Raw genomic sequence first — 13,881 nt, forward strand, 5'->3', positions numbered from 1 at the left:
TGTGTGTGTGTGTGTGTGTGTGTGTGTATATGTATTTATACACATACATACATACATGTGTATATAGGGATGCACATCAAGTTATAAAGTCATAAAGGTTTTAAAGTTTTAAGGCCTATAAATAATTACATAATTATTCAATTTTAACACAAAACATTTTTTTGAAAACCTTTGTATTCTAATAAATAAAATTTTAACTGTTTATTAAGAACGATAAATAAGATCAATTTTCATTGAGCCCCTACAGTTTTTTTTTAAGTGCTCCTAAATTTTTCAATTTTTGAGGGGGGGGGATTAAACGTCAAAATCTGCAGAAACCCGAAAGCTGATGTCTAAATGTCCGAGTTGAAACGCCTGTTTTTTTTTTGTTTTTTTTTTACAGGAAAGCACAACACACTGTTGTAACGCTGAGCAGCAGAAATGATCCGGTGAATTGCTAGCTGTCATTCACGACCTGTTTTTGTCCCTTCGCAGGCATCTGCCGCAGAGGAGCGCATCCGCGAGCTGGAGAGCATGCTGTCCAGCGACCGGGACAAGTACCGCCGACAGCTGGACGCCAAGGAGCGCGAGATGGCCGAGCTGAGGGAGTGCATGCAGCAGCAGCTCAACGAGTACCAGGAGCTGCTGGACGTCAAACTGGCCCTGGACATGGAGATCAACGCCTACAGGAAGCTGCTGGAGGGCGAGGAGGACAGGTGAGCGTCTATAGCGCATGCTTGAGTCACTCAAGTCATGAACAAATGACAGGAATGCAGGCCAAGTGAGCTGCCAGGCTTTTAGCTTTTAAATAATGTCTGTAAGGCCCTATGATTTCTGCGATGCGGAATCCAGTCATTAAAAACAGAATTGAATGTATATTTAAATGTATACAAAATTTCCCTTTATTTTTTAAGGAATAATCACAAAACATTTCTTCCATGTTTTAATTTGAATAGCAAATCCTTGTTTGTCAAAAAATAGTTTAATTTTTCTGATAACCAGAAAAACTTAAATACACAACACACAAAATTCATAAGGCTATTGTAAGAATCAATTTGAATAAATTAAGTTGTTTTTATGCATTTAAATAATGTTAAAACAGAATTTGGTAACAAAACGTATGGTGAGAGCCCTAAACATGTAATTTTTGTTAAACTTGATGTGAAATTGTATAAGTTCCATGATTCTAATCAATTAGACATACTTTTTGATTAATAAAATTTAATTTAACCATTTAAAAAGTAGTCCAGAAAAATTAAAACGGAAAAAAAATGGAATTTGGGAAAAAAAGAAAGAAAAAAAAAAACTGATTTCATAGGGCCCTATGTCTGAAATTGCTGTCTAATTGGCTCGCTAGGCTTTGAAACGCATTCAAACAGGCCTGTGGCCAAAAGTGCTGCCTATTGAGAAAGCATATTGGGCATCAGACACATCGGAGCGCGTTTCTAATGTCTAAAATGCTTCAAAACCTAAGAGTGCTGTACCTTTTCTACAAATGGTGACTTGTTAGGCAGCTTGTTAGCTTTTGAAACACGTTTGAACACACAGATTACTAGGTTTGGACAAGCCTGCAGCAGAAAACGCCATCAAGGTAGGAAGCTCACTTGGTTTTGTGACGCATTCAAGCATTTAAGTCAGCGATGCACACAAACTAGGCGTTTTTGAGCATTTTGCATCTGCTGATGGAGTTCTGGCAGCTGGTTATTATCATCGTTCGTCTTCACGGACACCTGTGGTCCGTAACTTGTTCAGAAACGCTCGTCAAACTTCACATTTTTGCGCTTCATACTTGACACACTCGGCGTGCCGGAGGAGTAAGGTAGGTTGTAAAATGTCACGCTGGAATGATAACTGTGTGTCTCGCTCGTGCGCGAGCGAACCGATAGCGGCGTTGTCGAAAAACGAGAGGTCAGAGAGCTCATTTAGCACAAAGACTTGAAGACCAGCAGGCAGCTAGACCATCTTGAAGATTGGGACGAGTTAAAGATAGTCTGCAGTTGAGATATTTGGAGCACAGATGATAGGAAGGAAAGGTAAGACGACAGAGTAGTTGCATAAACAACCGTTTTCATGGTGCAGTTGCCCATTTATTGTTCTTGCTCACTTTTTGCTATCATAATACGCGATTTAACACGTGCGTCCCATCTCCTGCAGGCTGAAGTTGTCCCCCAGCCCGTCCTCACGGGTCACGGTGTCCCGCACCACAGCGAGCAGCACTTCTACGTCTTCACGTAGCACCCGCGCCAAGAGAAAGCGCGTGGAGCTGGAGGAAGCGTCCACCGCGGCTCCTAAAGTGCAGATCAGCCAGGAGGCCGAAGCCACGGGCAGCGTCAGTATCGAGGAGATTGACCTGGAGGGGAAATCGGTGACCCTCAGGAACAACTCTGACAAGGTACAAGGTCAATGGGGAGTCTTTGGGGAAAAATAAATACATCACTTTGCACAAGTTTCACTTTATGTTTTAAGGGGAAGACGCTACAGGTAAAAGCACAGTTTTCTCTCATGCGTTGGTCAGTTTTGAAATGTTGGCTTTTCATAAAGTGTTGTTTTCTGACTAGTGGAAAGAAAACGTCTAAAATACTCATTAAGTGTTATTGCAGTACATTTATTTTCTGCACTTCAGCATCACTTACACCAAACTTAAGTTTTATTTCTATCTATATACTAAAGGTTTTTTGTAGAGGGGTTTGTTCATATATCAGTCGCCTGATTTTATAACATTTTATTCCTACATTTCTATTTTTCTGGATTTTTGACAGTATTTTCTGATTTATGGAGTGACAAAAAGGAATCCATTTATGTTCTGGAAATATATGCATATTAGTGCAAACTTAATTAGATAATGCCTCATTTACATATTTAAACATAACATTTAAGAAAACATAATCAATCAACTGGGGAAGTATGGTATGGAAGCACGTTTCCGCCACTGAATTAAAAAAAAAAAAGGGTAATTGCGACTTATCTCATAATTCTGACTTTTTTTTTTCTTGCAATTGCCAGAGACCTCTGGCTTTTTTCTCATTTATGTGATATAAACTAGCAATTATAACTTTTTTTCACAGAATTACGAGATATAAACTCACAGTTGTGAGTTATAAAGTCAGAAATGTGAGAGATAAACTTGAAATTCTGACTTTTTTTTAATACCTCACAATTCTGGCTTTTTCACAGAATTGCTATTTTCTCAGAATTGTGATTCTGAAAGTCAAAATGCTGAGAGACGTAATTACCTTTTTATTTATTTATTTATTTATTGTTTATTCAATGGCAGAAACAGGCTTCCATAGTATTGTGATGTTTATTAGCTAATATTTTTACCATGTGGTGCCTTGCTTTACAAAAGAACAAAGGAAAAAAGTATTTCATCACATACAACATATATCATTTTTATTTATTTTTTATTCCATATTTAGGATCACTCTCTGGGCAGCTGGCGACTAAAGAGACAAATTGCCGATGGAGAGGAAATCACCTATAAATTCAGTCCCAAGTTTGTCCTGAAGGCCGGCCAGACGGTAACGGTAAGCGAACAGGACCGTATTTCATTTAAATCCATCTCAGTACGTTGACTAAATGTTAAAATGTTGGTTCTGTGAAAGGTGTGGAGCGCCGATGCCGGCGTGTCCCACAGTCCTCCTTCAGACCTGCTGTGGAAGAGCCAGAGCTCTTGGGGCACCGGAGAGAAGATCCTCACCTTACTGGTCAATTCCAGCGGAGAGGTATGAAGAATAAGAACATATGTGACCCGGGACCACAAAACCAGTCATAAGGGTCAATTTATGAAATTGAGATGTATGCATCATCCGAAAGCTGAATAAGTAAGCTTTCTATTGATGTTTGGTTTGTTAGGATGTGACAATATTTGGCTGAGATACAACTATTTGAAAACCTGGAATCTGAGGGTGCAAAAAAATCAAAATATTGAGAAAATCACCTTTAAAGTTGTCCAAATTAAGTTCTTAGCAATGCGTATTACTAATCAAAAATGAAGTTTTAGGTAGGAAATTTACAAAATATCTTCATGGAACATGATCTTTATTTAATATCCTAATGATTTTTGGCATAAAAGAAAAATGGATAATTTTGACCCATACAATGTATTGTTGGCTATTGCTACAAATATACCCCAGTGACTTAAGACTGCTTTTGTGCTCCAGGGTCACATGTTTCTGGCTTTTCCTTTGTTTTTGAATCCAATTATGAAGCGTGAACTTTGGTTTCCAGGACGTGGCAAAGCGAACCGTAACTAAAAGCGTGATAGAAATGGAGAACGGTGATGACGAGGAGGGAGACTTTGGAGACGAAGATCTCTTCCATCAGCAGGTTCGTTAAAGAAGATCTTAATGTAAAACAGCGATCTTGAGATGTTGAGTTATATCCTTAACCAAAATTCTCTTGTTTCCAGGGCGATCCAAAGACCCGATCCAGAGAATGTGCCGTCATGTGATGGAGCCGCGCACTTTTAGTATTTTCCTTCCCACGATTCAGTCTTTTTTGTAGAGCCACTACTTTTGTATTTTTCGAATCATGAGTTTATAACGCCCCTCCCTCGATCCATTATTTGTACGGACCTCATTTGTAAAGCCAGTTAATCTTGAGCTGCGATGCTATTTTTCAGTCGCCGCTTATCAATGAATAGTCTTTCCAGACGTCCCGTAGGAGTCGAAGCGCTTCAGAACGGCAGCGACATCCCATTACGTACCGTTGGCGAATGCCATCCGAGAATGAGTCAAAGGACCTGAAATTAGAGAGTATCTGTGCGAGCCGGTGACTAACGAATCTGCATATTCATGTCAATGAATCATGCATTTTCTCGTCACCGTGGGGTTATGAATGGGGGAATTATTTTTGTTCTGTAGTGCACTATAGCCCGTAACTGACAGCTGTCGCTTAGTGTACCTTATGTTTTTGTGCTTCGCCAACCAGATGAACAGGGTGGAAACGAAACTAGATTATTCTAAATGACCGTCTAAACGTCATGTGTTTTGATTCATGCTTTACATAGTGTTATGTATGTTTGAATCAGTGACTGAGACATTTGAGATCCCTGCTCAACCTAAATATATAACAAACACAAATGGTAACCAGAATAGTGCTTTCTGATGAGTACAATGTAAAAAGACTACTCAATTTAGTATTCAAAGGAGTTCAAGTTCATTTAAATATTCAAAACGTTTTCAGTTTATTCAAATATTCAGTTTGAATGTAGTGTTGAATGTTAAATTTGAGTGAATTTAGCTTGTGAAAAATGGTTGTTGAATTCTGCTTTGAAATTGGATCCGAATCGGCACACTCTTACAAAAGCACAGCTGCTCGTGCAGATTAACCAAAGAAATGGACGACGCATGAAACCAATTTGACTTGTCAAATTTTCCTTTGTTTCTTGCTTGCTTTGCGCAATTTGCAAACATGAGACTGAATAAACGAAAACCTTTATTTTAGTTGTCAAATCCAGCGAGTAATCTACATCCATCCACCCTGTCGATTCTGTTGCATTTAAGTTTTAAAACTCTTACTTTTTTTATTTGAAATGTTTCTCAGACAATTATGCATGCAGCAAATATTTTTATAAGAAACTGATCTGAGTGTTACTGTGAGCTCTAGGGTTGACGCTTCAATTTTTCAGACAAACTGCGTAATACTGTAGTTTGTTTTTTAGCTACAATCGTATATTTTTGAAAGTTTTTTTTCCTCAGGATTTTTAAAACCCTAGCGCACAAGAATCTTTAAATGCATTTAAAATTTACATTAAAGGTCTTATAAATTTGTGAATATATTCAGTGCTGTGTGTACAAAAAATTGACCTGGGAAACATTTTTATAATTTCTTTCTTTTGTAAGGTAATGCAGTGCAGAACTATTTTGTTATTTTAATGGGGTTATCATTATCTACATGTTTACTTTTTAGGGTTCTTTTGAAGGTTCTGCGAGAACGAATTGTTTGATAGTGTATCAATTGGGGCATACAGAATTGTGTAAAATTTAAGTGAAATTAAGCTCAAGTAAAGTTGTATTTGTGTACATTTGTTACTTGGCCTCTGAGCTAATAAAATCGACCTTTTTGTTTAGTTTTTAACATCATGTGACGTGAACGGAAACTGTTTTCTTTGCCAAACACTCCACATCTGTGAATTTTAAATTTAGCTTCTTTTAGTTACGTACACTGTTTTCAAGAGGAAGGTCATTTCCTTGTTCTTTCAGGTTTTATTAGACAGGGCTGTGACTTATGTAACGGATACAATGTGCTTTGGTGTATTTTAATAAGCTACGAAATTGTCAATCTGTCGTAATAATCTACTGTAAAGTAAAAATTGCTATTTGAACTACCATCAAAAGCATACAAATGTGAGTTTAAGGCTGTAAAATTGAGCCATAAATTGTGAATTATGAATCCAATTTGTTAGGGGGTAAATTGTACGAAGACTTTTGAAGGCATACAAGAGGAGAGCGCATGCCAAAAGTGTCTCATTAATTGTGATCAGTTTTACTTTGATTTGTCTTTTTTTGTATGCAATATCCAATAAATGTTTTACATATTAAGTTGTGCCATTGTCGAACTCTGAGTGACTCTGCGAAACACTGTTTGTAACATTGGCTCTAAAGTAAACGACTTTGTTTTGTTTTTTTAAGTTGGAGGTTGGTAGATTAATGCAATGAAACACTTGGCTGTGATTTTAACATGGTTAAAGGCTTTTAAGCACTTTGCTTAATGTGCCAAAGAATGCTCACTTTTTACACTAAAATTAACAGCCTAGGGTGGCTTATTTGGGTTTTTATTTATAAAACGTGTGGAAGAGCAGGTAAGTTTTCAAATTAGTGCTTAGAGGTGGCTTATTTGCCTATTTATTTTTATAATATGGAAGCAACGGCTAGAGGTGGCAATATCAGTTTTATACTATGTTTATACATGTATACATGCAAGGATCTATGTGTTGCAGTTATGAATAATTCAAGAGATTGCCATGTTTATTTTAAATACGCAGATACACCAACCACTGCCGTAGTTAAATTAAGGCATTGCAATATTATACCTTATACGGCATTATATCATACGTCCGAGGATCAATCAATATTTTTTTGATCAATCAAAAAAATTATTGTCGGTTGTCAATTTGTTGTGCATTACTGTTTGATCTGGTTACTCTTTACCCACAAGCCATTTCACCATTAGAGCGCACCACACTCCTAAAGTACATTTAAATATTCAAAACATTTTCAGTTTATTCAAATATTCAGTTTGAATGTAGTGTTGAATGTTACATTTGAATGAATTTAGCTTGTGAAAAATGGTTGTTGAATTCTGCTTTGAAATTGGACCCGAATCGGCACACTTTTACAAAAGCACAGCTGCTCGTGCAGATTAACCAAAGAAATGGACGACGCATGAAACCAATTTGAGTTGTCAAATTTTCCTTTGTTTCTTGCTTGCTTTGCGCAATTTGCTAACATGAGACTGAATAAACGAAAACCTTTTAGTTGTCGAATCCAGTGAGTAATCGGCATCCATCCACCCTGTCGATTCTGTTGCATTTAAGTTTTAAAACAGTTATTTATTTGAAATGTTTCTCAGACAATTATGCATGCAGCAAATATTTTTAAAAGAAAACTGATCTGAGTGTTACTGTGAGCTCTAGGGTCCGACGCTTCAGTTTTTCAGACAAACTGCGTAATACGAGCTGGTTACTCTTTACCCACAAGCCATTTCACCACTAGAGAGCACCACACTCCTAAAGTACATGTTTTCCAACGTTTGATCACTCAATTGATGACAGATGCGATATCTCTGGCTGTTTTTCTTTCCATTTTCACTCGGTGACCTCTATATGTTGGAGGCTGTGTTCAGCAACGCCTCTGAAAACTGTAATATTACATTCTTCACACAGCCAGCGCTAGAAAAGAGATCAACAGCTCGTCTTCAATGTTCCAGAAGAAAAGGGGTTTCAGTGCCGTGCGTGGTGTGTTTGTATCAGACCGCCCACGCGCACCTCAATTTCTGCTCTTGCTGCTGTCTCTCAGTCATTAGTGTGCCGTGCCACTGCCTGAAGTAGGAACCCGACCGTCTAGCCCTTTCTGTTGTGCCTGCAGTGAGGAAGGATCTTTCGTTCTCTCTTTCTTCCTCCCATCCACCCCCACCCAATCAAACAAATGCTGGCCATGGCTCCCACACACCCACTGTTTCAACACCCACACTGCGCTGATAGCCAGAGCGTGTTAAGTACTCCAGGGTTGGACATGTACCAGGCAACTCTAGCTCTTATCAGTAAACAATTTTTTTTCTTTGTGTGTATGTGTGTGTGTATATATATATATATATATATATATATATGTATATGTGTGTGTGCTTACATATTGTTGCTCTTTTGTTAGTTTTGACTGCTTTTATTGTCCTCATTTGTAAGTCGCTTTGGATAAAAGCGTCAGCTAAGTGACTAAATAAATAAAAATAATAAATAAATAAACAAAACAATGGGGGAGTGCGTACCATTGCTAGTTAGATGCCTAGAATTGACTATGCACTCTTAAAAATAAAGATTCCAAACTTGGTTTTCGAAGTGATGCCATAGAACAGGGGTCTTCTGGAGAGCTACATTCTTGCAGACCTCAAGATCCAACACACCTGCTTGTAATTATCAATTAACCTAGCTCTCCAGGAGCAGTATTGGAGACCCTTGCAATTGATGAACCATTTTGGGTTTCCAAAAGAACCTTTCAGTGAACAGTTCTTAAAAGAACAATTTTTTTCTTAGTGTGAAGAACATTTTAATAATCTAAAGCAGGGGTGCTCAATTCTGTTCCTGGAGATCTACCTTCCTGCAGAGTTCAGTTCCAACCCTGCTCCAAAACACCTGTCTGTAATCACCAAGTGCTCCTGGAAATCTTAGTGAGTTTGTCTTGTCGTGCTGTATCTTTCTTTTATAAATCTGATAAAACTAAAGACCCCTAGGAGATATGAGGGATGCAATACTAAGTACTTCAAGATTAACATGAGCTTGGCAGAAACTGTGTGTTTTATCCCCCCTTTAAGTACTATGCGTGTATACTTAGTACTATGTGGTGTTGCAAGGGTTAATACATAGTGGCACTGTGCTTGTTTTATTTGTGAGTGCGCGTCCAACGTCAAGTTACTTGTTAATGCCAGCTGAAGCAAAAGAACATCACAGCCTTTTTGTTGACTGCCAGTGTCTTGCTGCAAATTGCATCAAAAGTCCAGCTGAATGTTATTGTGTTGTGTCTTTGTCACATTCCTACAAATGTCCAGTTTGAACGCCCACCAACCAACTGACAGCACCCCCACTGCGAGTGAGAATGGGGTGTCTTTCACCTGCTGTTTACCATCAAAACAACACCGCGAAACACCCCTTCACAATCCCATTCATTATTCTACCCTCTCCCCCCTTTCATTTGGTGCTCTCTAACCTTCAGTGCTATTGACAAGTTACTGTTAATTATGTGTTCCCTCAATAAAGGTAATCTAATAGGTATTTTTAACACATTCATGCCATTTTGTATGCAGTAGGCTTTCAAATATCCGAGCTTTGCACTACGAAATGCCTCTCACAGATTGCATTTTGGTCCCAAAGGTCCAATTTCAGGCAGCCTATCTCTTAAAGGCTCAATATCAGAAAATAAGATCAGTTTCTTCTAAATCTAAATATGAACTTAAAATTGGGATCCGATAATCTCCAAAAAGAGGACTGGGAATTAATTTAGGACCATGAATCAAAATGCATTGGTTATTCAACCATTTGCACAGTACCAAGCCAAAACCATTTTAAAATTCACTGCAGCAGCACGGTGCTAAAAATAACTGGACTCCAGAGCATGGGGCGAATTGTGCCATTGTCACTGTGGACAGTTCTCCTGTTGAGAAAGTTTGCCGTGGACACGCAACACAACACTATGCTTTTTTCACCTGTTATCACAACATGCGGATACATGTCCTTGGAACTTGCTGCCATGCTAAGGACTCTTAAATGAATCCCCATAACCTAGATTCATATTTCCTTCATTTTCCTTGTATTCTCCGGCACGGCACTTAACCACGTTCCGCTCCATTGCACAGTAAATCCGACCTTGTCCTCTGTTAAGACAAGAAGTCTTCACCTTGTAGGCAGGAGTAAAGTCACAAGTTTTTCTACCTTGAGATAGAAAAACTCTCTCTGTATGACAGTGGAAGTTAGAGTTTGGGTCAGGCCAAGCCAAGTCAAGTCAGGCAGACTTCAAGTCTTAATGATGAAGTAAACGAACTATGATTTTAGTTTCAACAGGTTTCGCTTGTACATTGCAGCGACAACCTAAAAGCAGTTCACAAGTATTTCTAGCTATTTTTATAAAACATGTTTGGCTAGCACACATTTTCCATGCACACACAAGAGAGTTTATACTGTAGTCTTGATTTGTCATGTTTTTTTTTAGAACTTTTAAGTCTAATTACATAAGGACCCAGAGGACGTTGACATAAAGGCCTGAAAATAATGCATAAATAATGACTCTTTTCAAACAGTGCTCCCTGTTTATCATTGGCTGGACAAACACATTCTCATCCCCCAAACATTGATGCAAAAGAGCAACGGTTTGATAGAGCCACACTTCAGAGGAAATCCACCTACAAAAGGCTTCTTATAGCTGTCTCTGTATATTAAGATTACAAAAGTTGCATCAACTCTATGCTTACACGAAAAATGTCAATGCTGAGAAATGAAAGGGAATTTAGATGTTCTGATTCGATCAAAGGTGGTACTTCACCTCAAAGGACTGACATGCACTGATTCACAACACTGCTAAAATATTTTTATCTTTCAACAAGATTAACCGGCAGCTAACGGAGAACAAAAGAGTCCTGGAACAAATTAACTTTCCATCTGTCTAAAGAATGTCTGTTTCTTTCTTTTTTTATTTGTTGCAGCAGAGTGTGTGTGGGAGGGTGGTTGGATGTGTAGACGATCTTGTAAAGGGGTCTGAATAATTTACCATCATTCATAAACATAAATAAATATACCAATAGTCTTTTAACAGTTGTAAGCCAGCAGTCATTTTGTATATGTTTTTATCCAAAGCGACCTGACATCCAACAATTCTGACATTTACTTACCATCATGTCAATCCGTATTTTTTGCATTAGAATGCATTCAAAATACGAAGTTAGTGCACTGCCATAAAGCTGTAGTATAGATTCAATATAGTGTAAGACATCTGGAGCACTTCTGTGGTACCTTTTTTTTTGTCGTTTTTGGAGCTTAACTTAAAAAACAATTCTCTCGATGGGGAATATGGCCACACATTGACAACATCCACACTCCTTAAATGGGTTTTTCGGGGGATGAAATTGAAACATGTGGACTTGCAAAAATCGATCGCCCACCATGAATCTAATCAAACTTGCATTTTACCACAGAAAACACTGCGTGACAGAAGGAAATCAAACTGGCACCAAAATAATACTCACGTCTGCTCAAAAGATCTAATGTAAGATAAAAAAAAAAACAATCACAGTCAAAAACACATTCATCTTGACAAAATACAATGCATAATGTAGTGGTATGAAAATGACGGCACATTAAGCACAGCAGGTTGCTATGCAGGACAGCTTCCCCCCGTCAAGTTTGTTGTGCTTGTATGATTTTAAATTGGCGCAAACTGTGTCCTTTAGTGCCCTATCATGCCTCTGACTTTATCATGCCGCTGTCTGTTAGCCTTAATGACTGTTGTGGTGCCTGCTGTGCCGGAAGGTGAACAATGGGGTGAACGCCTGTGACATTCACTGCAAAGGTCTCACAAAATCTGGGTCATAATCTACAGGAGCCGCAGGTGCTGCTGGTAATTAGGTGTTAGAATCTTTGGGAATGTGGAAGCCCAGGGACTGAGAATTTTCATATTAGTAATCTGAGTAAGGGCATCTAGCCCAGTGTTTCCCAACCTGTTTTGATCTATGTACCCCCTAAGTCCCATCAAGTAAGGCTATTTTAACTAAATAGGGTTCATTTGAACTAATCTAATTCCACTACACAAACCTTCCACCAAGATTAACCTAACCCTAACCAAGTTTTAACAGCTACCAGATGGGTTCCTATTAATTAATATACTTCTGTCTGGTGACTGTTTTGCCAGAGTACATCACCCACAAAAATCTACCACCAAGACACTTAACTAGCATAGCCAGCAAGATTTAAATGGTCAACTAGCTTCATCAAAAAACATGCTGTTAGACAAGTTTTACCAGTTAAGTTTTGCAGGTGATTTTAATGGTTAAAGTTGTTCAATTTTACCACATTGAAGACAGCAAATCATGGTCAAAAACACATTAACCTTGATCAAATCCAATGCATAATCAAGTACATCCAACCATCAAACTAGAGACAGGTTCATTTGAACTAATCTACTTCTGTCTGGTGACTGTTTTGCTGGAATTAGCATTTGCCAGAACTAGCATAGCCAACAAAACTACCATGGTCAATCGGCTTTATCAAAAAGACCATGCTGGTAGACATGTTTTGCAGGTGATCAAAATGGTTGATCCAGTTGTTCCAATACCTAGACCAGCACCAAACTAGCATAAACCAGCCTGAACCCCTAAAGAGCGGTGGTCTAATCTGGTCTTTTCAGTGAAGTAAATTACCTTCTTATAATTGTAAGAGCGTTAATTATGATATAAGCCCCCAATCAAACTTGTCCCCAACATTGCATTGTAATGTTAAACTCTTAAGCTTGGCTCTTGCTAACAGCTTGAGTCAGTCAGACTTCTGCAATTCAGTGGAACATCTTCAAAGGAGTTTGGCTACAAATTTATTTCTGCGTGTCTTATTCTATCAGCATAAATTCAGGACAGCCTGACATCCACACATTTATGTGGGAGGTTATCATCCGTAGGCAATGGGATGCTCAGAGGGAAGGTTCATGCTGATCTGTTTCGATGGTAGTATGACCTGTTCCCAGCAGTTACCTTTGATAGTTTTTGAAGAATTGTGTGCATATACACAATGCCTAATAATCTAAAACCAACATTCCCGCTCCCCGACTGTCGTGCCAATTTTCTGCTTTTCTATTTGCTGCACAGCTACAAAAGGAACATGCAAGAAAGATACATTAAACCACATCTTTTCTTGAACTGCCAAGTAGAAAATATCAAGAAGTCACTTCAAACGCTGCTCTCTAAATGCTCGAACCATTGATCATGTAAACAACCATGTCTGTCCCCTCATATAGACACCATATAGTGCAACAGCATCACCTGGTTAAGAGATTCTAGATTTTTTAAATTCAAGGATCTGATGATATTCTAGATTTTCAAATTCAAGGATCTGATGAGGATGCTTGTCATTGGGGTTTAATTAACTTGAGCTCCAAACAGCACTGATAAATGGAGTGCACTCAAAGCCATCTGGAAAAAAAAAAGTACTAATTCACTGAAGCAAAAAGCAGATCAGAGCCGCAGAAGCGTGGCGACTGCTCCAGGGATAGGACCTGAGTTTTTAGAGGTGTATGCAAAATACTACTGTAATTGCTAGGTGTATTGGGCTTTTTAAATTCAGACTATAATTATTGACCAATATGGTTTGAATATCAAATAAAGATCATCCCGTTGCCTTTTCTGGGGGAAACGAAAACCTTGCCTTTGGACCTTGTTAAACTGTTTCTAGAGCTATTGGGAGATTATCCTTGTTGCCCCTCTGTGATATGAACAAATTCATTCAAATTAATCTCAAAGAACTTGGGAGGCACTGAATCATGGCTACAAATATGAAATTGGCCTCAGTTGGATAACTTGGTTAAATCCATAAAGAACATAATTTATAAAGTCTCTTGACGACTTTGAAATTGAATGCACAGTCTGACTGGTCCAAGATGAAAACTTGGCATGTACAAAACCACAAAATATTTTTGCGTTGCTTTTATAAGGATC

General features: G+C 38.4%; 1 protein-coding gene across 2 annotated transcripts in view; it reads left to right on the forward strand.

The window, feature by feature from the left end:
* The window catches only part of lmnb2 (lamin B2), a 15,573-nt gene extending 10,397 nt beyond the window's left edge, over positions 1-5,176 (forward strand). For both annotated transcript variants that reach the window (XM_016473263.1, XM_016473262.1), the window contains exons 7-12: positions 475-695; positions 2,134-2,371; positions 3,396-3,503; positions 3,582-3,701; positions 4,207-4,305; positions 4,388-5,176. In XM_016473263.1, the coding sequence (XP_016328749.1) occupies positions 475-695; positions 2,134-2,371; positions 3,396-3,503; positions 3,582-3,701; positions 4,207-4,305; positions 4,388-4,429 (828 nt within the window). In that variant the 3' untranslated portion in view covers positions 4,430-5,176. The remainder of the gene's footprint in view (positions 1-474; positions 696-2,133; positions 2,372-3,395; positions 3,504-3,581; positions 3,702-4,206; positions 4,306-4,387) is intronic.
* The last annotated feature ends 8,705 nt before the right edge of the window (positions 5,177-13,881 follow it).

Source organism: Sinocyclocheilus anshuiensis, unplaced genomic scaffold, assembly GCF_001515605.1.
Source record: "Sinocyclocheilus anshuiensis isolate Anshui unplaced genomic scaffold, SAMN03320099.WGS_v1.1 scaffold1406, whole genome shotgun sequence".
Taxonomy (NCBI): Eukaryota; Metazoa; Chordata; class Actinopteri; order Cypriniformes; family Cyprinidae; genus Sinocyclocheilus; species Sinocyclocheilus anshuiensis.